At 46.8% G+C, this 27467-nt stretch overlaps 1 protein-coding gene across 1 annotated transcript in view; it reads right to left on the bottom strand.

The window, feature by feature from the left end:
- The window catches only part of ZNF804A (zinc finger protein 804A), a 368777-nt gene that overhangs the window by 7704 nt on the left and 333606 nt on the right, over positions 1–27467 (bottom strand). The window contains exon 3 of the mRNA XM_060257248.1: positions 2131–2261. Coding sequence (XP_060113231.1) covers positions 2131–2261 — 131 coding nt within the window. The remainder of the gene's footprint in view (positions 1–2130; positions 2262–27467) is intronic.

Here is a 27467-nt window from a genome sequence, read left to right as displayed (position 1 = left end):
ATGACTCCTCCTCCTGCAGCTGCCATTTTGTAGTTGTGTCCTCCAGCCTGTGTTAGACCGTACTGACTCTTCCTAGGCATACTGTCTTTGAGCATATCACAGAAGGTACCTATAGCAGACCATGGCACCAGTGTGATCCCCAGCAGGGCCCACTGACTTCAGTGGGTTAGAAGGGTCTCACTCTGCTTAGCATTGCCTTGTTTGTGACCCACTCCCCTCTGTATTTAAGTAAATTCTGGGGATGCAGGTTGTGTTGAAAGAAATTTTGCAGTGACTGTTAAACACTTTTTACATGATGCAAAAGTTGTTGCGTGAGGATAAGTATGGAACCCCCTGGGGTCCTTTGAAATAGTTACCCACAGCACAGCGACCCTCTCCCAGGCAGGTTTGTATTTTCTCTCATGCAGCATGCATTGTTCTTTTGCTGTATTTCTAAAACAGTTATAGCAGTCTCTAAACATATACAGTACCCCAGGGGTCCAGCTTGCAATTTCAGATATGTTTACACATAGGCTGATCCATTGTCCTTCAGCCTCTCCGCAGCACACCATTAATAAATATACCATTAGGTATAATATGATCATTAGCACAGCATGGGGAGTTAGAGACAAACCTCTAGCTGTGAGTTATTTAAAGGTTACAAAGGCCTGAGGAGTAAGAGGGAAAATAACCATGTGCGCCCCAGTCTGCAACAAGCTGAATCAGAGTTCTGGGATTTAAATGGGTTTCACTGCACTGCAGCTAAAGGAACTCGGTTCTTCCATTTCCGAATGTTCCAGCTCAAATGGTTTGCAGATCACAGCCTGAATAATTGCAGAATCTTGGTTTGAGAAAAAGACCTGCATAGGGTTGCCAAGTCCTCTTTAAGTCCCGGCGGGGGACTTTAGCACATGCGCTTTGTGTGCGAGCGACGTAATGACATCACCCGGAAGTGACATCATCAAAATGGTGGCATGCACATGGGCCGCTCTAGGCGGCTACGGGAAAACTCTATGGTTTTCCCGGACGCTCTAAACCATTTTGGAAGTTAAAACTCTATGGCACCTGTTGTACCATAGAATTTCAGCCCCCTAAATGGCTAGAGCATCTGGGAAAACCATAGAGTTTCCCCAGAAATGCCTAGAGCGGCCGTGTGTGCCACCATTTTGATGACGTCACTTCCGGGTGTCATTGCACCAACGATGCAGGGGGAGGTTCCCCCCTTAGGTTGAGAACTTCACGGGTGGAGGATTCGCCACCCGGATTGGGGGCTTGGCAGCCCTAGCACCTGGAAGTCACTCTTTTAACCCACCAATGTTGTTTTCTTTAAACGAAGACCTCTCCAAATGGCTCAAGTAAGAGAGGAAAAGTGAATCAAGAACTGTGAAAATGGCACATAGTACAGCTAATGCCTGAAGACCCAAATAGATTAAATTTCTAGCATCAGGTCCAGTTAGCCTTGCCAACTCCAGGTTGGGAAATCCTGGAGATTTGGAGGTCCAGGCTGGGAAGGGTGGGGGTTGAGAAAGGGGGGAGCTCAGCCAAGTATAATGATATAACCAGGGGTAGAATTCTAGCAGGAACGCCTTTGCATATTAGACCACACACCCCTGATGAGGCCAATCCTCCAAGAGCTTACAAAAAAGGGCCTTGTAAGCTCTTGGCAGATTGGCTACATCAGGGGTGTGTAGCCTAATACTCAAAGGAACTCCTGCTAGAATTTCACCCCGGTTGTAATTCAAAAACCATTTCAAATGCCAACTTTCTATGAACATGGCATGGAAAAAACTGAGCTAATTGCAACATGATACATTACTTCTCTCAATAATGCCAGGCTTCAGATACCTGATCTAGTTCCCTAATGGTCTCCTCCACCAGGCTTGTCTTTATTAAATATATATGCAACAGGGTTTTTTTAAAAACTAAAATACTTGTCATTTTAGCTCTGATGAAAAAGTAATGTTAAACATTTATTTCTTCACGGAGGGGGCAAATCTAATTGGTATATATAACTCAAAGAGAGCAGTGGAAACATAATCAATTTTTCCCCCTGACTCGAGATTTTAATTGTCCCAAGACATTTTTTCATATGGGCCAAGGTAGCTCCTTCCCTTCTGACTCTGTTTACCCTTTTAATAACTTTCCACTCACCATGCAGCTTCTTTCCGGAGTTCAGCTAACTTGTGCAATCGCTGAAGAGCCTTTTCCTGTTTCCTTTCATCTTTTCTTGATTTGGAGGCTACGTTTCGTGCAAACTCCCTCTGTTTTAGCTCCTTGAGTCTCTATTAAAAATAATTGGAAGCATGGAAGAAAGAGAAATATTTAATGCAAAGGGAACTCAATGAGAACACTCCAAAAACATCCTACTAAGAGCCTATTATTTTCTGTTCTTATGGAAACAATTGATTAATATACATGTAGTACAAACTGGAAAAAAAAATCTGTAGTCACCATAGCATTACTATTGCAATATGGCTGTTCTGTTTAATTCACAGAGGATTTGGGTTGTATTTTCATTGATTGCCTATGTGTTTTCTATAATAAGATGCAGTTGTCAAAATAAATGACACAGATAATCAGGCCTCAGATTCAGTGGGAGCTCACAGGAGTGCAGCTCCTTGTCCATTGAATAGTATGTGCAGCTGCATAACAATCCCTGGACGAGCTCCACCACCTATTTTTCTACAAAATGACCCCTACAGATAATTATCCATGAACATTTCTGCAGGTACTGCTTTATTCCTTAAATAAATCAGGGGTTAGGGATTACTCTCCTTGAAGCAAATTATTTGTATAAGAAGAAGATATTGGATTTATATCCGATAGGGTTGCCAAGTCCAATTCAAGAAATATCTGGGGACTTTGGGGGTGGAGCCAGGAAACATTGGGGGCGGAGCCAGGAGCAAGGGTGTGACAAGCATAATTGAAACTACAAAGGAGTTCTGGCCATCACATTTAAAGGGACAGCACACCTTTTAAAAAGCCTTCCTTCCACAGGAAATAATGAAGGATAGGGGCACCTTCTTTTGGGCACATAGAATTGGACCCCCTGGTCCAATTGTTTTGCAACTTGGGGGTTATTTTGGGGAGAGGCACTAGATGATATACTGAAAATATGATGCCTCTACCTCCAAAAATAGCACCCCCCCAGACTCCCTAATGCATCCAGATCAATTCCCCATTATATCCTATGAGAATCGATCTCCACATGGGGAATAATGAAGTGACCAGAAGACATTTCCCTTTTCCCTCTCCCCGCCCCCACTCCATCTCTGGTGACTCTGAAGTGAGGGATTGGCATCTCTACTCACAAGTTGCTGCCAGCTTCTTCAAAGTAGCACAGACACACTATCCCAAGAGGAAGCCTTTCAATCGGAGGACTGAAGCCTCCGGAGGTGGAAAGTCAAATGGTGGCTGTGGGGGCAGGGCTTTCCCCTGCCTGCCAGCTGAGTGGGGGATGGAAAGGAGCCTGGGAAAGCGGAAGAACCCCCACTGGGACCTGGGGATTGGCAAGCCTAATATCCCTCCCTATATGCTGAATCTCAGAGTGGTTGCAATTTTCTTTACCTCCCCCTGACAATTTTATTTACCTCCCCCCACCACAACAGACACCCTGTGAGGTAGGTGGGGCTGAGAGAGCTCTGAGAGAACTGCTTTTCAGAGAACAGTTCTGAGAGGACTTGTGACTGTCCCAAGGTCACCCAGCAGCTGCAAATGGAGGAGTGGGGAATCAAACCTGGTTCTCCCAGATACGAGTCTGCACACTTAACCACTACACCAAACTGAGGAAGAATTCCTGTCATTGGCTGTGTAGGCTTTGCAACTATCAGTGGCCAATTTGTTGTAAATGTTCACGGTAATGGTCCTATAACAACAACAACAACAAATCACATTTGGATCTAAAATACTGATATAGCCCTCCCTTATTTAGCACAATAGAAAGACCAGGACTCAATAAATATCTATTGAAGTATTTTAATTCTGCTCCCCCCCCCCACCATGGAGACACAAAACAGCTTACCAAATACAAACATACAATTTAAATCAGCCAGAAAGGAAACAACCAGCACAATTCATCACAGCCTGGGCTAGTTTTGCATATGCTTGTCCTACTCATACAGGCTTTTGGGTTCATGCCAAAGGCTCACAACTGTGGCCATATCTAGGGTTAAAGGCCTGGATTTTAGGTAGCTGACAGATATTAAGAGCAGTAAATACTACTTTTTAAAATGCGTAACAATCAATTGCTCTCAGGCCCATGAGGGACAGCATTATGAAAGGAAAACATTTAACCAACGACTGACAACTGATCTCCAGTTGATTTGCATTTGGATGGAAAACTTCCAAAGTATACCAGATTGGGATGCAAAGACAGGCAACAACAAACCACCTTTCTTAGTCTCTTGCCTTGAAAACCCCACCAGGAGTTGTCATAAAGCAGCTGTGACTTGACAGCGCTTCCCATTACCACCCAAAAGACTCAGAAGTGAAAACAAAAAGTGCCAACTTCTTCAATCCAGTCTGAAGACCTTCCTTAAGAAATAAGTCTTTTTGAAATAGATGACAGATAGACAGACAGACAGACAGACAGAAGAATAAATAATATTTATATCCCATCCTATATTCTGAATCTCAGAACGGCTACAATCTCCTATATCTTCTCCCCCCACAACAGACACCCTGCAAGGTCGATGCGGCTGAGAGGGCTCTCACAGCAGCTGCCCTTTTTAAGGACAATTCCTGCAAGAGCTATAGCTGACCCAAGGCCATTCCAGCAGGTGCAAGTGGAGGAGTGGGGAATCAAACCCGGTTCTCCCTAATAAGAGTACGCACACTTAACCACTACACCAAACTGGAGAGAGACAGACAGACAGACAAGACAGTCCAGAAGATCTCTAGGGATGACTAGGGTGGCCAGACTGTCCCGGGAGCCCGGGAATGTCCCGGTTCTGGCCCCCTATTCCCGCCTCCCGGGCTGGCTATACCGGGACCATTTAGAGGTCCCGGTTTAGCCAGCCCCGGAGGCGGTGGGCCGCGGGCGCCGGCGGGGAAGGCGGCGAGTGAGGGAGGGAGCGTCCCTGCGCCTGCGCAGGGCCCCTGCGCACGCGCAGGGACGCTCCCTCCCTTACTCGCCGCCTTCCCCGCCCGCGCGCGGGGCCCGGCGGCGGCGGTGGAGGCCTCTCCGTGGCCTCCGCTGGTCGCTGGAAGCCCTCCAGAGACTCTGGAGGGCCTCCAGCGACCAGCGGAGGCCGCGGAGAGGCCGCGGAGCACCCTGCGCTGGTCCCGGAAGGCCTTCCAGAGCCTCTGGAAGGCCATCCGGGACCAGCGCCGACCAGCGAAGGCCTCCCCGCGGCCTCCGCTGGTCCCTGGAGGCCCTCCAGAGTCTCTGGAGGGCCTCCAGGGACCAGCGGAGGCCGCGGGGAGGCCGCGGAGCACCCGGCGCTGGTCCCGGAAGGCCTTCCAGAGCCTCTGGAAGGCCTTCCGGGACCAGCGCCGAACAGCGAAGGCCTCCCCGCGGCCTCCGCTGGTCCCTGGAGGCCCTCCAGAGTCTCTGGAGGGCCTCCAGGGACCAGTGGAGGCCGCGGGGACGCCGCGGAGCACCCGGCGCTGGTCCCTGAAGGCCTTCCAGAGCCTCTGGAAGGCCTTCCGGGACTAGCGCCGACCAGCGAAGGCCTCCCCGCGGCCTCCGCTGGTCCCTGGAGGCCCTCCAGAGTCTCTGGGGGGCCTCCAGGGACCAGCGGAGGCCGCGGGGAGGCCGCGGAGCACTCGGCGCTGGTCCCGGAAGGCCTTCCAGAGCCTCTGGAAGGCCTTCCGGGACCAGCGGAGACCGCGGAGAGGCCGCAGAGCAGCCGGCGCTGGTCCCTGGAGGCCTCCAGAGGCCAGCGCCGGCAGCTCCCTCCCTCCCTCGCCGCGAGGGCCGCCGCCGCAGGACTCGCCGCCACCGCCGCTGGACTCTCCACCGCCCTGGAAGCAGGTAAGGGGGCCGAAAGCGGGGGGGGGCGGGGGGCGGCCTTCCTTTCTTCCCTCCCTCCTCCCTCCCGTCCTTCCTTCCTTCCCTCACTCCTCCCTTCCTTCCTTCCTTCCCTCCCTTCCTTCCCTCACTCCCTTCCCTTCCTTCCTTCCCTCCCTCCTCCCTTCCTTCCTTTCTTTCTTTCTTCCTTCCTTCCTTCCCTCCCTCCCCCCTTCCTTCCTTCCTTCCTTCCTTCCCTCCCTCCCCCTTCCTTCCTTCCTTCCTTCCTTCCTTCCTTCCTTCCTTCCTTCCTTCCTTCCTTCCTTCCTTCCTTCTTTCCTCCCTTCCCTTCCCTTCCTTCCCTCCTTATGTTCTTATGTGACACAGAGTGTTGGACTGGAGGGGCCACTGGCCTGATGCAACAGGGCTTCTCTTATATTCTTATGTTACACAGAGTGTTGGACTGGAGGGGCCACTGGCCTGATGCAACAGGGCTTCTCTTATGTTCTTATGTGACGCAGAGTGTTGGACTGGATGGGCCACTGGCCTGATCCAACAGGGCTTCTCTTATGTTCTTATGTGACAATACTGACTTTGGTGGACCCAAGCACTGATTCAGTGTAAGGGAGCTTTGTGTTTGTGACTGGAGTAGATAATACTGACTTTGGTGGACCCAAGCACTGATTCAGTGTAAGGGAGCTTTGTGTTTGTGTCTTCTGGTGCAATTTTGTTCTCAGATCCTGTATTTACTTCATCAGTATATGGGATAAGGCACTTTCTCAACTGTGCTGCATAATGCAGCCTATTTATTTTGTCCTGTTGGCTCTGTTGGCTCTGTCTGCGCCACCTTCATCACTTTCGGGGTGTGGATCCCCCAGTGGGGTGGTCTCGTGACTCCCTCCGCCGGCTGTTTCTGATAGCCCTGCGCCCCCTCTTTCATTTGATATGTGTCCCGTGCGGGTGCCACCCTCCCGCCGGGAGATGCCGCAAAATGAGCCCCCTTGAGGCTTATGGCGGCAGGGCTTGGGGGAAGCGAACTAGACTGCTGTTCTTTTGAGGGGTTATAGAGTGTTTCGAGCCCGTCCCTGTGGCATCGGTCCCATCGTTGTGGGGCCCAGGGGGCCGGCGCAGCGGCACGCTGAAGCAGCCTGTCGGTCACTTCCGGGTTCCTGTCCTGCATCTCGACCTGTGTTATTAGTGACAGGCTGCTTCGGCGTGCCGCTGCGCCGGCCCCCTGGGCCCCACAACGATGGGACCGATGCCACAGGGACGGGCTCGAAACACTCTATAACCCCTCAAAAGAACAGCAGTCTAGCTCGCTTCCCCCGAGCCCTGCCGCCATAAGCTTCAAGGGGGCTCATTTTGCGGCATCTCCCGGCGGAGGGTGGCACCCGCACGGGACACATATCAAATGAAAGAGGGGGCGCAGGGCTATCAGAAACAGCCGGCGGAGGGAGTCGGGAGACCACCCCACTGGGGGATCCACACCCCGAAAGTGATGAAGGTGGCGCAGATAGAGCCAACAGAGCAAACAGGACAAAATAAATAGGCTGCATTATGCAGCACAGTTGAGAAAGTGCCTTATCCCATATACTGATGAAGTATATACAGGATTTCAGAACAAAATTGTTTCCGGCGGTGATATTTGGGGGGTTTTTGGGGATGTCACAGGAAGTGCTGTGAAGTCACTTCCTGTTTCCGGCAGTGGCATTTGGGGGAAATGATGTCATTTGGGGGAAATGATGTCACAGGAAGTGATGTCACTTCCCATTTCCGGCAGGTGACGCGGGGACAGGAAGTGATGTCACTTCCTGTTTCCTGTGGTGGCATGACATCACCGGAAGTGACGTCACTTCCTGTTTCCGGCGGGGCGCGCGCTTCGCGCGCGGCGCACCCCTACCTTCCCCCCCCAACGTGTCCCTGGCTGGCCTTCAGACATTATGGTCACCCTAGGGATGACACCAGCTTTCCCATTTAGGAGAGACAATTCTATCAACTGGAGTTGGCATCAGAAATAGCCCCCTGGGTCCCAGCAAACCTAACCTCAGCAAATTCCAGTTCCTGAGGGAAGCCCCTTTCGTGGATTTTAAATCCTAGGCAGGAGAAAGAAGTCCTTTAGATGAACCCGAGTTATTTAGGGAATACTCATATTCAATCCAATTTAAGTCATTTCCAGGAATCCCTCCACCCACCCCTTCTTCTTGGATCTGCATTGTCCTCAGAGGGTTTCCTGTAAGGCACAGTCCTTTTAATCCTTTTATTATTTTAAAACATACCTTACATATAAAGGTATACATCCCAAAAGTATTCTTCAGTTGCTCCGTATGCAATTTTTATAAACTCCAAGCTGTCTTTTGCTTCAAAATCTATGTTTGTAAAACGCCTTTCTGTCACCTTTCATGCATCTTTCAAATCATGCCTTATAGTAGCCTTTTGTCTGCCTAACTACGCTTTTTTCATGTATCCTCTCTGCTGCCATCTTGTGCTCCTCCTTACTAATTTCTTCAGCTTTTGACCTTTTGGGAGGTTTTTTTGCTTGGATTCTAGGCCACTAAACTCTGTCTGTTACTCCTAGTTTGCCCTCTTCTTATGTGACTTATCCTCAAAGATCTCATTGTCCCCCTCTTTAAGAAACAGCACACTCAGATCCTTTCCACCTTTGTATTGTTCCCATTTTATTTCCCAGTTTGCTGAATTCCAAATTTCTTAAAGGTCCAATTGCCGTCATTAGCTTCCTTAGAAAAATAATTGCAGCCATCAGTTTGTTATTGTCTGCTGCTTCAAGGGCACTTGGTGTAATTAGTAGACTGATCAAAGCCACCAAGTAATACACTGTCTTTCAGTTTGCAAAAATATATTACAAGGATTGTGTACAACACTTAATGCTGTGATTAGAAAATGTAGAACGGGGTTCCTAAATAATTGAGCCGTTAAACTGAAGAAGGAATTGAAACGTCATCAAAATCTAGAGAGGCGTCTTTTTAAGAAAGTGGCTGCATTGAAGCTACGTTCCTTAGGAGCACACACCTTGTGAATTTCAGTTGGACTATTTCCAAGTTTGGACTTATATCTATTCATTTGGGGATGGGTTTTTTTTGGCCCCTTGGGGTTTTTGTTACTTTAAAAGGCCCTAGCACCGCCAGCCTCTATCATTATTGTATTGTTTATTATGTGTTGTACACAATCTTTGTAATATATTTTTGCAAACTGAAAGACAGTGTATTACTTGGTGACTTTGATCAGTCTATCAGTTCGTTATTGGGCTGAACCTGATCAAAAATAGTTTTCTCCAACACCAATATTGCTATCTATCTATCTATCTATCTATCTATCTATCTATCTATCTATCTATCTATCTATCTATCTATCTATCTATCTATCTATCTATCTATCTATCTATCTATCTATCTATCTCCCGCCCTCCCCTGATGGGCTCAGGGCGGCTAACATCAATCAAAACAACATAAAATTACATTATTACAGTAAGACCACAATAAGTTATTAAAATATCTCAAACATATACAATTTTAATCCCTAAATGGCATTGTTATTACTTCTTAATTAGCACTGTTTACTGTGATGTTATTAGGTGTTACTGAGCGCCTTGCGTTTCTATCCGGGTCCAGTTAGGATATTAATGCTGTGGGGTGGCGAAGTACAGAACACCTCCATTAGATGTTAAAAGCCTGTTTAAACAGTTCTGTCTTGCAGGCCCTGTGGAATTGTGGCAAGGCCCGTGGGGCCCTGATGTTTTCAGGGGGAGCCTTCTAGAGGGTAGGGGCTGCCACCAAAAAGGCTCTTGCCCTGCTAGTGGACAGCCGAGCATCCTTTGGCCCGGGGATCACTACAAGGTTTGTGAGCTTGAATGTAGTGCTCTCTGGGGTTCATGTGGGGAAAGGCGGTCCCAGTCCCATATGGTTATTTTGACTTCCGGTTGCCACAAAACGTCTCTTGAGGTAACTTTTGAGCTGCATTTGGGGGCTTTGACTTGGACGGGGAAAAATATTTGAGGAATTTAAAAGGAAGAAAAATAATATTAGCAAAGGGTTGCAGGTGGTTTATATATATATATATATATATATATATATATATATATATATATATATATATATATATATATATATTTGGCCACTGTATGACACAGAGTGTTCGACTGGATGGGCCATTGGCCTGATCCAACATGGCTTCTCTTATGTTCTTAACCCTTCTGAGTGGGTGCGTGCCACCAGAAATCACTACCTATTGAAAAAGCATTCAGCTATCTTAGTTGTTTCAAGTAAACCCTTCCTGGTTGAAGAACTGTTCAGTCAAGAATGCTTGTTCTAACTGAATAATATATGAGATCAAAATTGGCAGCATGCTTTGATTATTTAATTATGAAATATGAGTGTATGCACAAACTAAAGCTTTGCAAAAATTGTACCTACGGTTCCTTTTTTGTGCATGTCTGGGTTCTCTTGGTTAGGTAAACTGTTTGTTTCCTTGATTGCTCTAATTTCTGACAGTCATAGCCATCAGCAGGGGTGGAATTTTAGCAGGAGCTCCTTTGCATATTGGGTCACACACCCCTGATGTAGCCAATCCTCCAAGAGCTTACAAAAAAGAGTCTTGGTATGCAGAAGAATCTTTCAGCCAAGCATGTGTGTTGTGAGCCCATGGTCTTCAGCAGCCTCAAGCAAGCATAGCACTGCTCAGTAGTCCTTCCTTCCCTTTTGCTTCCCTTGTTCTGCACCCTTTGCAGCACGCACTTGGCTACATCAGGCATGTGTGGCCTAATATGCAAAGGAGCTTCTGCTAGAATTCCACCTCTGGCCATCAGAGAAACTCATCCTTGACTCTCAGAAGGACATCATGATGTGAAACTACCATTCTGGATAGTAACAGATAACCTAAACGTCGGCCTTCTTCTCATGTCCCAGAAGGTGAGAGAGAATATCAAAGCTACATATCACCTATCACCAGGGCTTTTTTGTAGAAAAAGCCCAGTGGAGAACTAATTTGCTTAATAGGCCACACCCCTGTCACCATTGTTTCACACAGGGCTTTTTTGTAGAAAAAGCCCAGCAGGAACTCATTTGCCTATTAGGCCACACACCCTTATGCCAAGCCAGCAAGAACTGCATTCCTGTGCATTCCTATTCAAAAAAAGGGTGAGATGAATAGGTATACTTTTCCTTTGTTGGTCTAGACTATAGCCTACTCTACTTTGTCCAAGATTTTGTTTCAGTGACCATGAAAATGTCCCCATTGAATCTCACTAGGTAGGGCATTATGATGATGGACCATCTCTGTTGTCTGTTTCCAGTCTACAGCACTTGGAGTCTTAATATAGCTGGTACGAAATTGCTAGCTTGCTCTGGAAAGAAATGGAAGCCTGACACGGAAAAAGGTTAGTGCAGAATCAGCCTTTAATTCCATTTCAGAGCCAGTGTGGTGTAGTGGTTAAGAGCGGCAGACTTTAATCTGGAGAACCAGGTTTGATTTCCCAATCCTCCACAGGAAGCCAGCTGGGTGACCTTGGGTCAGTCACAGTTCTCTTAGTTCTCTCAGAACTCTCTCAACTCCATCTACTTCACAGGGAAGTTGTGGGGAGTAATTCTAAACCACTCTTAGACTTTTTGCGTTGTGAAAAGTGGGGTATAAAACCAACTCCTCCTCCTCCTCCTCCTCCTTGTCTCATGTCTAATGCCTCTACCTTGCAGCTCATCATAGTTTTGGAATATTCTGCCCTTTTCACTACACTCTCAGAAATATATTAGAGTATTTGTTAAAGTATCTTCAATGGCTGTAACAAATGATAATGTATGAGTCCTGCTACATCAGACCAAGGTCCAATTAACAAGGCATTCTGTTTCCAACCATGACCATGAGGATGCCCCTGCGAAATTGGCAAGCTGTCCTGTTGTATGGCCACAGCATCTGGTATGCAGAATAATCTTTCAGCCAAGCATGTGTGTTGTGAGCCCATGGTCTTCAGCAGCCTCAAGCAAGCATAGCACTGCTCAGTAGTCCTTCCTTCCCTTTTGCTTTCCTTGTTCTGCAACCTTTGCAGCACGCACTTGCACGAACCTAATTTATTTATCCTTTAGTATTTTGGTGCTCTCCGTCTCTCGTTTTGGGTGACACTTGCTCCGTGCCATCTGCCTGCTCATACGCTCTCATAAACCTTACGAAAAAAATGTACGGAGGAAGACTGGAATGAAATATTATACTTGTGGGCTGATGGATATTACTTGTCATTGCAGTAGCACACACTGGCTTTTTCGGGAATCCTTGCTGGGTGTGAAGAATGACTTGACAGTTCAAAAAGCCATGACCTCTAGCACGTGTATTCTCCAGGTGAAGACAGCAATAGCTTTGTAAAGTCTGTTATAGGCTAAAACAGTATAAGGTTATGCTTTTTGGTCAAGACTCTGGGATTTTGATCTCTGCGTTCCAGGTTCAGAAGCCATATTTTGGTAGTACTTTTTTCCCCATAAGATTCTATTTCTTCTGTAGCGTTCCTTTGTTGAACAAATTATGCAAGGATGACCTCCAAGTGCACTTTGCTTTTCTTTTTCCACCTTTTGAAATTCAAAAGTGGCTGATTTCACAAATGTATCCTTAGTGCAGAGGTGGTGATTATGAATTGTTCAAGAAGAAGGGAAGATATTTTAGGAGTAGAGATCATGAACATCTCTAAAGAGATTAAAAGTTACACTTCCAGCCCATCTGTACAGGCTAAATAAGAACACTAGCTTTTATATATATATATATAAAAATCTGTGCAATATATATATATCTGTGTAAGGGGTAGGTGTTGACTCTTGACACCCACAACTTCAGCTGGGGCTGCCAGTTCTGGGTTGGGAAATTCCTGAAGATTTGGTAGTGAAGAAGGAGGAGGAGGAGGAAGAAGAGAAGACGACTGGATTTATATCCTGTTCTTTACTACCTAGAGGCGTCTCAAAGTCCCTTTTTTGGCTACCCCACTTGGGGGACAGCAGACCAGGCAAGGGGGCAACTGAAAGCATGTCAGTTGGAACATATAACTTAGGGAAGGCGAGTCCACAAAGTCTGATTGCTATTTATTTATTAAAATCTTTATATCCCACCGTGTATCCCATAGTTCACAGCCTCTTATGATACCTTGATTAAAAAAAAAACCATACAAACTGCAATAAAACCCCATTAACACTCCTCCCCAAGAAAACGGCTGCAACTTAAAGACCCCCACAACCAAAATGGCCTTACCATGCCTCCTAAAAAGTTCTAAAGATGGTGCCATCCTCAGCTCCTCAGGAACCTGTTCCACAAGGTGGGAGACACTATCAGGAAGGAATGGGCTTTGGTAGAGGCCAAGCAGACCATCTTCAGTTGAGGGGGGTCAGTGTTCCCTCTAAGCTGAGTTAGCGTGAGCTAGCTCACAGATTTTTAGCCTCCAGCTCACACATTTTTGTCTTTGCTCAGGCAGGATGACCTGAGAGCACACTAATTCAGGCATTAGCTCACAACATTAATGCCAGAAGCTCACAAAGTAGAATTTTTGCTCACAAGACTCTGCAGCTTAGGGGGGAGCATTAAATGCAACCATTTTACAGTATAGGAAATCTGGAATTTTTGCTCCCTTTTGGAGGCATCTTCCATTGCTTCCTCCCATTTCTGCAGAACAGTGTTTTTGCCACTGTTAATCATTCACAGATGTTCCAGGACTATAAAAACCTCTTGAACACACAGTAGAATTAAAGTATGAAAAAATGTGTGTCATGGTCAGGGTTTTATTGTTGTTGTTGTAGAACAGCAGAAACTCATTTGCATATTAGGCCACACCCCTGGTGTCACCATTGTTTTGAACAGGGTTTTTTTTAAAAAAAGTCCAGCAGGAACTCATTTGCATATTAGGCCACGCCCTGTGTTTCTGTGCATTCCTGCTCAAAAAAAGCCCTGGTCATGGTTATTTATTTATTGGATGATAGAGTCACCTCTCTCTACAGTGAAAACTATAATGGTCCCAGGCAGTTTGTTAGGTGTTGTTAAACCACCGCTGTGTATGAGGAAGTTTGGAATCCAATTATACTCCCTTTGCTATGCATTGGCTCATTGAAGACTGAAGCGGCAAAAGCAGACTGCTGTGGTACGGCCACAAAGCCATGGGCAGCAATGAGTATGGTTGACTATATATTTTGGATCACTGGGTTCTGGGCTATTAGAATCCATCACTGGCTGGTTTAGAACTTTGGAAGGAGTGTGATTGCTTAGACATTTCCCGGGCTCTTGGATTGGCACTGTTCTTCCTCAGTTCCACAATCAACCAGCCAAGCAAATTTGCTTGAGCTGCAGTTTAAGGATTAATAAGTTTGCTTTATTTATTTTTGGCGCCAAAATATCAATCCAGCAAAGTGGGAACTAGATAGGAATGTCTTGGGCAAGAGCTGCCTGAGTCTGAAGAAGGCTTCTATCTAGAAGTTGCTGCAAGCCTTGTAAACATTATTTGTAGGCTTGCAGGTCCCAGCGGGGGATCTTCCACTTTCCCAGGCTCCTTCCCATCCCCAGTCAGCTGGCTGATGGGGGGAAGCCCCGCCCCCAAAGCCACCATATGACTTTCCACCTCCGGAGGCTTGTCTCCGATTGGAAAGGCTTCCTCTTGGGATGGTGTGTCTGTGTTACTTTGAAGAAGTTGGCAGCAACTTGTGAGTAGAGATGCCAATCCCTCGCTTCAGGGGGAGGGGGGAAAGAATAACAGAGCTAACATACTTTGGTCCTCCATGACATTTCACAGACCAGCTTTATGGGGGACCCTAAAATCATTAATTACCAGTGGAATTCTACCATGCTTGACATGCAGAAGGTCCCAGGTTCAATCCCAAGAACCTTGAGTTAAAAGGATCAGATCAGGAAATAAGTCATGTGAAAGACCTCTACCTGAGACCCTGGAGAGCCGCTGCCAGTTTGAGTAGACAATACTGACCTCAATAGACTAATGGGTGTGATTAAGTATAAAGCAGCTTCATGTGTGTCTCCATTGGGACAAAAAGTGGGGTAAAAAGGTAAAGGGTAAAGGTAATCCCCTGTGCAAGCACCGAGTCATTACTGACCTATGGGGTGACATCACATCATGATGTTTTCTTTGCAGACTTTTTACGGGATGCGTTGCCACTGCCTTCCCCAGTCATCTACACTTTACACAGAGGAAACTGGGTGCTCATTTTACCAACCTCAGAAGGATGGAAGGCTGAGTCAACCTTGAGTGGGTTACCTGAATCCAGCTTCCGCCAGGATCCAACTCAGGTCATGAGCAGAGCTTGGACTGCAGTACTGCAGCTTTACCACTCTGTGCCACGGGGCTCTAAAAAGTGGGGTATAAGTGTCTAAATAATAGTAGAACAACCCCAGTGAGTCTGATTTCCATTCTCCCTTCCGTTGAAGGAGTTGTAGAAGGAAGAGATAACCACCTGTGCTCAATACATAGAAAATCCACCCCACACCCCCCCCCCCCAGTTGAGAAATCTGGTGGCTTAACTGGAGAATTCATTTCATTATTTAAGACTTTCTACCCTGCCTTTCTACTAAGAATAGTACTCGAGATGACTTCCAAATGAATCGGTGTGACAGACCCATACAAAAGATGACAACTGTAACAACAATCAAAAAAGCAGTAGCAGCACAGTAGCGGTCAACTGCTGGGGGGCAAAAAAGGGAATAAACAACAATGTGCTAATAGAAGCAATCAAACCTACCATCAGCATTAAAAAACACTACAGTTACAATCAACAAAGGAAAAAGATCAATCATGACCATTTCAGAAAATCAATTCAGTCTTTCTTAAAAAAAAAAACATTAAGAAAAGAAAATGGATTGTGTTCGTCTACTGCAAATAACCTTCCAAAATGAAACTTCTTCACCAGGCCTCTGGTATGGCAGGAGCAAAAGGCAAGGCACGTTCCCAATAGCAGGGAGTTCCAAAGGCTGAGGATTGCCCTGTTGGGATTGCCAACCTCAAGGTAGGGTCTGGTGCCCCCCGGGATTAGACCTGAACTCTAGACTACAGAGAGCAGCTCCCATGGAAAAAAATGGCAGCTTCAGAGGGTAGACTCTATGACATCAGCTCCTGCCTTTTTCCAGGTTCCACCAGGCACTGTCCCCAGATGTCCTACCTAGACCTTCCCAACCCTATCACGGGACCTACTCATCTCCCTTGCATTTGTTTATATACATTTCTCAATGGTGCCCACCTCTTAGAAATTATTTATTTATTCATCAGATTTATATTCCGCCCTCCCCTGACAGGCTCAGGGCAGCTAACAACAATTTAAAAACATTTGGCAATTTACAAACATATTAAAATTAAATGCATAAAAACATTTCCATACGTATTAAAACTCCAAGATGGCAAGCTTCTGATTTCCATTATATTAGTTCAGTGAGATTGTCAGTGCTGAAGGTAATAGCTACCTCCCCCTAACCACTGAAGGCGAGTTTGAATAGTTGGGTCTTACAGGCCCTGCGGAACTGTGGCAGGTCCCACAGGGCCCTGGTGTTTTCGGGGAGGACATTCCACAAAGTGGGGGCTATTACCAAGAATGCTCTGGCTCTAGTGCTGGACAATCGAGCTTTTTCAGTCCAGGAAACGTAAGGAGATTTTGAAACCCTGAACGTAGTGTTCTCTGAGGTACGTATGGGGAAAGGCGGTCCCGAAGGTAGACAGGTCCCAGGCCATATAGGGCTTTAAAGGTTATAACCAGCACCTTGAAGTGAATCCAGAACACTTCATATTAAAATTAAATACATAAAAAACATTACCATACATATTAAAAATCCAAGATGGCAAGCTTCTGATTTCCATTATATTAGTTCAATGAGATTGTCGGTGCTGAAGGTAATAGCTACCTCCCCCTAACCATTAAAGGCGAGTTTGAATAGTTCAGTCTTATAGGCCCTGCGGAACTGTGGCAGGTCCCACATAATAGATGCATAATAGATCATGTATAACACACACACAATTCCATCAGCACGGGCACTTGGGGAACGGGGGTGACTGCGGGCCCCACTGCATGGTCGGGCTCATATGGATGGAGGAAGTCCCCAGTCCTAATTCACTTCAGCATTAAAAAGTCAATTCCAGCATTTCGAACTGTATTCAGAATCAGATCAGCAACCAATTTCGTTGACACAATGCTGTGAAATCTGCTTTCATGAAGCTGCCTTGTACTGAATCAGATCTTTGGTTCATCAAAGTCATTATTGCCTACTCAAGACTGACAGCAGCTCTCTGGGGTATCAAGTAGCGATCTTTCACAGTACCTCCGACTGGGTCCTTTTAATGGGAGATGCTGGGGATTAAACTTGGGACCTTCTGAATGCGAAGTTGATGTTCTACCACTGAGCCACAGGCCCTGGATTTCTCTACATGCCAAGCAGAAGCTCTGCCATTCAAGACCTTTGGAAGCTGTGTTTTGCATGAGCTGAAGTTACTGGATATTTTCCACAAGTGGTCCTCTGTCTGGAGGCTACCAAAGCATGTATGACTGTGACCAGCTCCACTTTCCCCAAATCTGTCACAACCGATGAACCAGCCTAAAGTGGTTCATCCCACACTCCACCTTTTCAGCATAATCAAGCACATTTTTTTTTCTCCACCTGCTATCATGGCCAGTCAGGGATCACATAACACGCACGATGATGTCACAATGCTACATAAGCAATCAGGTGTGCTTATGTGTTGACATCACTGTTGGCAAACAAAGCTAGTTTAGAGCATAGTAATGCTTCCTGGGTAAGTCTAGCTAAACAGAAGTCACGTGTGTGGGATGCCATCACAGTATTGTGTAATTGATTAGATTTGTATATATGCTGCATTCACTAAGGAAAAAAGTAAAACTCAGAGGAGAGGATGACGCTCAAGTTTCCTCAGCAATCCTTGCCAAACTGTCAAAAGGAGAGGTGTTTTTTTAATGATGGTGCCAAAATTAAAATCACCAAAAAGTTTTCTTGCAATGTCTCTGAGAAAGTTTGACTCAGGGCTTCCAACCCTTTGCTTTGCCCTTAGTTACTTTTCTTGAAATAGCTAGCCAAGCCTGTTACTGTTTCTTTCCCTCCTCACATTCTTTATCCTCTTGCTCCCTCTTTTGAACTGTCTTTCAGATCTTCTTGCTGGCTGCTTCTTCTCTAAACTAACGGGCCAGAGCCTTTTTGTTCCCAGAACATAGTACAATAGGATACCTGTAGTTGCCCTCTCTGATACAGTCAAGATTATAGCAGGGCCCAATGCTCTACTAATGTGGCTGGGAACAATGTCCCTGCCAGGCCCATAGCCATTGCGGGGGGGGGGGGGGCTGGGGGGCACTGTCCCCAACTTCCAGGGGACCCTTCAGAGCGTAGCCTGCTTTATCTCTCTTTTTGCCATGGCTGAGCCGGCGAAACATCATAGGTGGCAGCTGAAGGGTACAGTGCATTGCAGCAGCAATAGCAGCAGGCAGAGAGGAGGGAGGCAGAGGAGCAAGAGGTGGAGGAAGCCACATGGAATGGGCCAGGGAAGGGGGGGGGGTGGATGGAGCTGCTGGCTGCAAAGTTCTGGGGTGGGGAAAGGGAGGTGGAAGGAAACCCTTCTGCTTGCACGCAAGGTGCCCTCCCTTCTTGACTTGGCCACTTTCAGAGCCTCCAGCTTTTGTCCCTACACCTGAAAGCTTCTGAGAAGTGGCAAGCCTCACAGTGGATGTGAAAGCATGCCCCCCAACTTTTAAAAAAGCCCCCTGACTTTTGAAATCCTGGCTGTGTCCCTGATCCCTGCCACTGGCAGATGATGCTGGACCAAGAAGAAGCTTCCATGTGCCCCAGCTAGCTTGTATTTCTCTGGATCAAACCATATTTTGTCTCCACGCAGTTTAAAAGTCATACTTGCAGAGGGTCCACCGAACTCCAAAGATTCCATTATAATTAAATGACCAGAACACCCATCAGTCTCACCCTTCCTTACCTACCTGCTACCTTGCTTACTACAGTTATCGAAGGGGGGGGGGGCTATAGGAAGGTGATTTTATTCTACCATCCCTCCCCCCCAAAAAAGCTCAGGCTCTATACAGGATACCTCCCCCTTCTGCATTTCCTCCTGGTAACAATCCTGTGAGATAATGTAGGCAGAGAGAGAGAGAGAGATGGCCAAGGTCACACAGAAAGCTTCATGAACAAGTAGGGCTATGAGGTCAAGTTGCTGCAGTGGTTGAAAAGCAGTTCCTCTTGGCAACAAAACTGTGAGATAAGGTAGGCTCAGAGAGAGAGAGAGAGAGAGAGAGATGCCCCAAGGTCACCCAGAAAGCTTCATGACCAAGTAGAGTTGGCTTCATGACCAAAGTTGAGTTACAAAGTCAGGTTTCTCCCATGGTTGAACAGCATTTCAACTGCTATGTGGCACACAGTCAGATGCCTAAAATGGAGAAAGGCTGCACTGCCTTCATTTCACATCTCCACCTGTAGGGTGTTTTGTTATTTTATTTCCAGCTGAGGTGGCAGCTGTAAGAATGTAAGTAGAGCCTGCTGGATCAGACCAGTGATCCATCCAGTCTAGCATACTGTTTCACACATGGCCAAACAGTTGATCTGGACGGCCAAACAAACAGGGCAGAGAGGTAAAGACCCTCCCCTGTTGCTGCCTCCAGGACTCGTATTCCGAGGTTTGCTGCCTCTGTAGATGGAGGCTCCCTTCAGTTGCCTTGACTAGCAACCATTGATGGACCTCCCCTTTATGAACCTGTCTCATCTCTGTCACTGGTTACCAATTGATGTTACCAATGGAGACTCACAATCAGGGCTCTTTTTTTAGCAGGAATGCAGTTCTGGTTGACTTGGCATCGGGGGTGTGGCCTAATATGCAAAGACTTTTCTGCTGGGCTTTCTACAAAAAAGCCCTGCATGAAACAATGGTGACAATCAGGGGGTGTGGCCTAATATGCAAATAAGTTCCTGCTGGGCTTTTTCTACAAAGAAAGCTCTGCTTGCAATCATGCATGCTACTCAAATAATTGACCACTCCAATCTCAAACCGTTAAAAGTAATGCGATTTTTTTTAAAAAAAATACAGTGAAGCATATAACCAATGGATTTATTTGCTCACAGAAACATTAACAGTGCTATCCTTTGGATTTAAATGATCTTAGACTGGAGCAACTGTAAAGGATTGCACACTGGTAGGCTGATTACAGACCTACACTTTGGGCCAACTCAGAGACGTCTCTGAAGTCAGACTAAAAATATCTGTTCAGACAGCAACATCTGCCAGCCATCCTCCTCCCGTCCTCACCCCATCCTCCAGGTTCCTTTGACCAGCTCAAAAGGCTACCACTTCCAAAGTGGTAGCAAATTTTTGAGCCGGCTGTCAGTTGCCTCCCTGCCTTCTGGAGGGGGAAGGGCGCAAGCGAGGCAACTTGGTGGTTTGGAACTGCCAAGCTGCTCCAAGTTCTTCCGGGTTGTTTTTTTTACAGGAAACCAATCAGAGCGCTGGTGCACTTGTGCGCACAAGCGCTTGCCCCACAAGGAAAAAAAAAGGGGGGGAATCCGGCTTCTAGATCACCTTCCCGTGCAGAGGCACCGAGCCACCTCGCAGACGGGATGTGGGCAGCAAGCAGGTGAGGGTGGAGAGGCTCTGGGACAGCTTGTTTTGAGCCTTCCCAATTCAGGATGCCTCCCAGCCGCCCCAGAATGCCTGTCTTTCTCAGCCGTAGAGCGCCAAAAAGATTCCAGCTTTTGGGGGGTCTTAAATTGAATATTCTATCCTTTGCTCACAAATTCACCTCCCTGAGGTTTGTATAGATTTAACAGCCATTTAAGCAGGTTACAACAGCTGCCTAAAAAAAAAAATCACACACGGAAAAGGAATTTTTTCTGTCTTTCCAAAACGTTACAAACAAATTTGCTATTTTCCTGTCTATTTTTGCACTCATGTGGGGTTTTTGTTAGCTCCAGGTGTGGAGGATAGCTTCTCTCACCTGATGCACCTGAATCATTCCAGTCTAGCAGGAACAGACTAAAATAAGCACAAACTCAGCCCCGAGATACCAGCTTCACAGGGTCATCCAAAACAGAGTTATGTCTTCCTAAGCCCACTGACATCAACCGTCTGAGAAGGATGTAACTTTGCTTACGAGGACATTGTTAGAGACCGAGCTCATACTGGCTCAGAACCAGTTTGGGGAAAACTGCGCAGACTCTTATTTGCGAGAACCTGGCTTGATTCCCCACTCTTCTGCTGGCAGCTGTTGGAATGGCCTTGGGTCAGACATAGTTCTCACAAAGTTGTCCTTGAAAGGGCAGCTTCTGTGAGAACTCTCTCAGCCCCACTCACCTCACAGGGTGTCTGTTGTGGGGGAGGAAGGTAAATGAGATTGTGAGCCACTCTGAGATTCAGAGTATAGGGCCTGCCCTATAAATATAAATCCAATATCTTCTTCTTCTTTTCCTCCTCCTCCTCCTCTCCCCATTTCTGACCTCTGTGCATCAATTGGAAGGTCTGAATGGATGCTGTGTAGGGTTGTGTATGTGATAGGGGCTTTTCTGCATGATAAGGAATTGGTTCAAACTCTGTTCGGATCCTCAGAATCAACACATGGGTCTGGAGAGAATACTACACTCACAGTCTCATTCCCTTGCTTGTACACTGAAATAATGTGTGAAGAGAATGCCAGCCATTATAGATCTGGGGAAAGCTAACGGCCATAAAGCCTCTGGCAAGAATAGAGCAAGAACAACTTATTCTAGAGAGGGCAATTATTACACTGAAGTCATCTTAGGTGGTGGACAGCACTGAATCTCACAGACCCGCATTTTCAGTGTGAAACCCTTGTTTTGATTTCTTTTTTTCCCTACAAATTGCACCTCGGAGTTTTTCTGTGCTTGCCATTTTCTCTTTCTCTGCGCTGCATTTTCCCTCTTAAATGTTACTCTGTTTTTTGCAATAATTGCGCCAACGGTACCCTTCGGTAATTTTGGACTCTGGACTTAATGGTCTTCAGGAGCTCCCCAATTCCTTGTAGATGGTAATGAATGCTTCAGTTGCGGAGCACAGAATGAACATTCAGTGCCGCGGCCTCCTCCCACCCCAGCATCTCCACAGATAAACACAGATGGTGTAATCGGATTCCATGCATATTTATTCTGAAGTAAATCCCACTGTGCTCAATAAGGCTTGCTAGCCGCAACCTGCTTTGGGGAGGCCCTGCTAAGTTCATGAACTAGGGCTCAGGAATTCCACCCTGAAACCTGGCCCTCATTACCGCACTGAACTACACATATAAGAAGAAGATACTGGATTTATATCCCACCCTATACTCTGAATCTCAGGGCATTTTCACACTGACCTTAATCGGCAGCGACATCCCTCTTCACCAAGCAGGATCTGCGCGGATTTTGCACCAATTGCTGAGGAGCACCCGGAAGAGCCACAAAGTCCCGCGGCTTTTGCGGCGCAAATGGAAACTGGTTTTTGGCGGTTTCCATTTGTGCCGCAAAAGCCGCGGGACTTTGTGGCTCTTCCGGGTGCTCCGCAGCAATTGGTGCGAAATCCGCGCAGATCCTGCGCGGTGAAGAGGGATGTCGCTGCCAATTAAGGTCAATGCGAAAATGCCCTCAGAGTCTCAGAGCGGCTCACAATCTCCTTTACCTTCCCTCCCACCACAGCAGACACTCTGTGAAGTAGGTGGGGGTGAGAGAGTTCTTACAGCAGCTGCCCTCTCAAAGACGACTCCTACAAGAGCTATGACTGACCCAAGGCCGTTACAGCAGCTCCCAGCGGAGAAGTGGGGAATCAAACCCGGTTCTCTCAGATAAGAGTCTGCACAATTAACCAGTACATCAAACTGGAGGAGGAGGAAGAAGAGATTGGATTTTTACCCCATCCTTTACTTAGAGCAGCTTACAATCGCCTTCCCTTCTTCTCTCCACAACAGACACCTGGTGAGGTAGGTGGGGCTGAGAGCGCTCTGGCTCAGAAATGCTCTTGAGAGAACAGCTCTGAGAGAATTTGTGATCATGGCTGGCCCTAGACTGTCTGGTACCCTAGGCAAGGCTAACTCCTGGCGCTCCCCCCCCCCGCACTGATAACATCTCAGAGTCACATGGGAGGCACTCAATTTGGTGCCCCCGGAAGGCCAGCGCCCTAGGCAATTGTCCTATACGATGGTCACCCAGCAGGGGCATGTGGAGAAGTGGAGAATCAAACCTGGTTTTCCCAGATTAGAGTCCATGCACTTAACCACTACACCAAGCTGGCTCTCAATATATAAATGTGCAGAAGTGGCATAAAATGGTGGGAAAGAAAGAATCTGGAACCCCAGCCACCCAAATGAGTGAAACAAAAAGGCGATGTAGGGTTCAGATGCCATCCACTTCTCTGAGCAGCAAGAGGCACAGCACACCTGTATGTACCTGGTTGGCTCTCTTTAAATGTTATCATAGGGAAGGGGTTTCCTAAATTTCTTTTATTTTTTCTTTTTCGATATAGACATTGATTTCTCTTCTCCTCACTTTTTTTCCCTTTTAAAAGATGGATTTCTCTTTCATCTCTCTCTTAAGAGAAATCAATGCACCCTTTTGTAGGGATGTGCACTACTACCAAAACCCACATTCAGAATCTGGATTTGGAATGAAGAGCCCTTGGATTTGGGATTCAGAATTTAGAAAATCCAGAATATCTGGGACACCAGTGGTTAAGAGTGTCAGCCTACTATCTGGGAGGCCCGGGTTTGAATCCTCACTTGGGTTATAGAAGCTCACTGGGTGACCTTGGGCCACTCATGCTCTCTCAGCCTAACCCATCCCCCAGGGTTGTTGTGTGGATAAAATGGAAGGGAGGAGAATGGCATATAAATGAATTAAATGAATGAAAATTTAATACATCACTAAAGTCAATAAGAACAGCCAAGGATGGAATTCTAGCAGGAGCTCCTTTGCATATTAGGCCACACCTCTCTGATGTAGCCAATCATCCAAGAGCTTGCAAAAAAGAGCCTTGTATGCTTTTGGAGGACTGGCTACATCAGGGGTGTGTGGCCTAATATGCAAAGGAGCTCCTGCTAGAATTCCACCCCTGAGAACAGCCATGTTCCACTTAAAACACACACACATACACAAAGGCAAATCACTTTTTAAAATATTTTCTGCTGCCCTTTACCTGTTCCCATGCCCACCCCCAAAGAGCTGAGATGTGGAAATGTACACAGCAACAGCCGCAACTGCCATCTGGGCATGAACCCTGAACAGTGCAAATGTCACCAGGGCAGCACTGGACAGGGCACAGTGAAGCAGAAGGCAGCTGGTGCTGGGGAGACAGTCTATCGCCCGAGCAGCACTGGCAGGCATCCCGAAGCAGACTGGCAGCGCTGGGCAAGTGGAAATACGCCAATAGCATCGGACACAGCACAGTGGAATGAGTGAGCCCAGCCCCGGAGCAACAGTTCAAAGAATGGAAGGGATAGCTGGAAAAGGGAGCAGATGATGATGAAGAAGAAGAAATTGGATTTATACACTGCCCTGTACCCTGAATCTCAGCTCAGAGTGGCTTATCATCTCCTTTACCTCCCCCCCCCACAACAGACAACCTGTGAGGTAAGTGGGGCTGAGAGAGCTCTTACAGCAGCTGCCCTTTCAAGGACAACTCCTACAAGAGCTATGGCTGACCCAAGGCCATTCCAGCAGCTGCTAGTGGAGGAGTGGGGAATCAAACCCGGTTCTTCCAGATAAGAGTCTGCACTTAACCGCTATACCAGACTGGCGTGGCATACACTGTACTGTGGAATGGTGTGCGTCATACTCTCTTATTCAAAGGGCAGCTTGCAAGAGGACAGTCTATAGGACACCGAACGTTACAAATTATTCTGAATACGTGGAACAATAAAATTCAGATTTGGAAATATTTGAAATCATTCTAAATATAGGCTTATTGGGTGTTTCTGGTTATTTCCAAAACCAAATTGCACATCCCCACCACAGGGTGGCACTGAAGAATGGCAATAGGAAGTTTTGGGGAGATATTGCCAGCCTCTGAGCATCTACAGTGTGGAATTCTGAAATGCTGCAGGGCTTTCTTTGCCGTCTCATCTCTCTTTGAATTTCTGTTTGATCAAAAATGGAATTGATTAGAAACAGACTTCAGATTTCTTAAGAGAGGAAAAGAACCAGATCATTGGATTGCAGGAAGAAATTAGATAACGAGGAAGAATAGAATCATAGAGTTGGAAGCGATCCCCAGGGTCATTTAGTCCAACCCCCTGCACAATGCAGGAAACTCACAAATACCACCCCCTAAATTCACAAGATCCTCATTGCTGTCAAATGGCCATCAATCCTATGTTTAAAAACCTCCAAGAAAGGAGAGCCCACCACCTTCCGAGGAAGCCTGTTTCATTGAGGAACTGCTCTAACAGTCAGGAAGTTCTTCCTAATGTTGAGTTGGGAATTCTTTTTATTTAATTTCAGCCTATTGGTTCTGAAATTTATTTAATTTCAGCCTATTGCGGCCACAGAAAACAATTCCACACCATCCTCTATATGACAGCCTTTCAAATACTTGAAGATGGTGATCATATCATCTCTCAGCCACCTCCTCTCCAGGCTAAATATGCTCAGCTCCTTCAATCTTTCTTCATAGGACTTGGTCTCCAGACCCCTCACCATCTTTGTTGCCCTCTTCTGGACCCGTTCCAGCTTGTCTATATCCTTCTTAAAACGTGGAGCCCAAAACAAATGAAGAGAAATTATCTTACCCAGGGCTTTTTTTGTAGAAAAAGTCCAATAGGAACTCATTTTCATATTAGACCACACCCCCTGACATCACCATTGTTTCCCCTGCATCTTCTTGCTCTTGTTTTTTTAGAGATCAGGAAGACACAGGGGAAATTGGAAGCAGCCACGGGTCAAAATGGGGCCATGCAGCAACTGGTGGGGATTCAATCGCTTGATCTAGGGAAAGCAAAAGCCCAGGGGTGGAGCAACTGCTACTGTGGAATCAGTAGCCAAGTTATCAGGGTGAAGCTGTCAGCCATTTGACTGTGAATAAAAGGAGATGCTTCTGTGAGGAGCAAAGATCACTTCGGATACAAAATTCACAAGGAAGAGAGGACAGAAGCAGTAGGGGGAGAAGAGGTGAGTAAGAATGAAAGGTAAGGAAGTCTGTTCTCCATCTGTTTTCCTGGGTTGCTGAAGAAAGGGTAAAGAGTGGGAATGAGCTAAGAAAAAAGAACTGATGGGAAGGATAAAGGAAGCAGAAGACCATGGCCAATTGTATTCAGGCTGACTGGAAATGAGCTATTAACAGGCCTTGAATTCAGCAGGAGCTCACAGCAGCACAGCTCCTGAACCTTTCTGAGGGTTCTCCCTCCTCCTCCCCACCTACCTTGTCCATTAACTAGTAGGTGCAACTGCATAACAATCCCTGGATTAGGAGAGCAGGCAGCCAGCCACCAAGAGCTTTGCCACGCCCCCAGCAGCCCTCATTAACCCCTGGAGAAGCCTGTGCCACCCTGTCTCCACTTCTTATGGGATTCTGGACAACAGGTGGCTTGCTGGTCTTTTGACTATGGGGGGTGGTGGCCAAGGAAAGCCCCAGGTGAGCGAGGCCTGCTTGGGCTGGCTGGATCTCGCTCGCCCAGAGATCTTCTTTTTTGCATCAGGTTGCTTTTGGCTGGTGGGGGGGCAGCATATGCTAATGAGCTCCACCACCTATTTTCTACAAAACAACCTCTGACTATTAATATGAAGAAGATAATCAAAGGCATGCAGAGAGAAAAACAAATGTTCTTGGGTCCCATTTGTACAGCTGCATTCACAGGCGTGTTTAGAATGTACTCTTTATTAGAGAATGTAGAGAATAGTGATGGCAGGCCACCAACTGCTCACCCAAGAAAGAGTGTAGAACCAAATTACACGCAACCCTGGAGTACCGCAGTTGGGATTCTCATGGTACAATCTGACCACAAGAAGAGCCACTGGACGCTCCCCGCCACCACAGTTTCCCCAATCAAAACTGACTGTTTTATTAATTCATTTGCTTATTTCATGTATAGTCCACCTTTCTCGCTGACACTCAAGGAGGATGTACACGCAATGAAAGTCAATGTAATCAATAGGATGAGACATTTAATAAGCAACGCAATAGGACCAGGATTACAGAAATCTGAAATGAAGCATTAAGTATTAGAGACAATATGGCTGAGAGCAGGCAGGCATTTAAAGGCTCCCGGGGGGGCAGGAGGCAGGCGGACCAAGAAAGCACGTCCACACGCACACATCTGCCTTCCGTCCCTGTCCTGGAGCCAGCTTTGAACGTGGTGCCTTTTCATTGGGGCGCCTCCGAGGCCCATCCCCAGCTGTCTGGAAGGCTGGGAAGTGCCCAAAGAGCATCCGGAGAGCCGCAGACAGGACTTGTAAGTGTTCCAGACACTCCCGGGGTGTCCACAGCCTGCTCCTTTTCCAAGCACCCTCTGGAAGCTCTGGGTGCTCTATATCCGGCTGGCTCTCTTTGGGGTGGTTTCAAGCCACCCCAAACCAGCCATCTGCTATCAGCCTATGTTTTACA

The sequence above is a fragment of the Heteronotia binoei genome, chromosome 16 (genome assembly GCF_032191835.1).
Source record: "Heteronotia binoei isolate CCM8104 ecotype False Entrance Well chromosome 16, APGP_CSIRO_Hbin_v1, whole genome shotgun sequence".
NCBI classification, from domain to species: Eukaryota; Metazoa; Chordata; class Lepidosauria; order Squamata; family Gekkonidae; genus Heteronotia; species Heteronotia binoei.
This window is presented reverse-complemented; position numbering and strand designations above follow the sequence as displayed.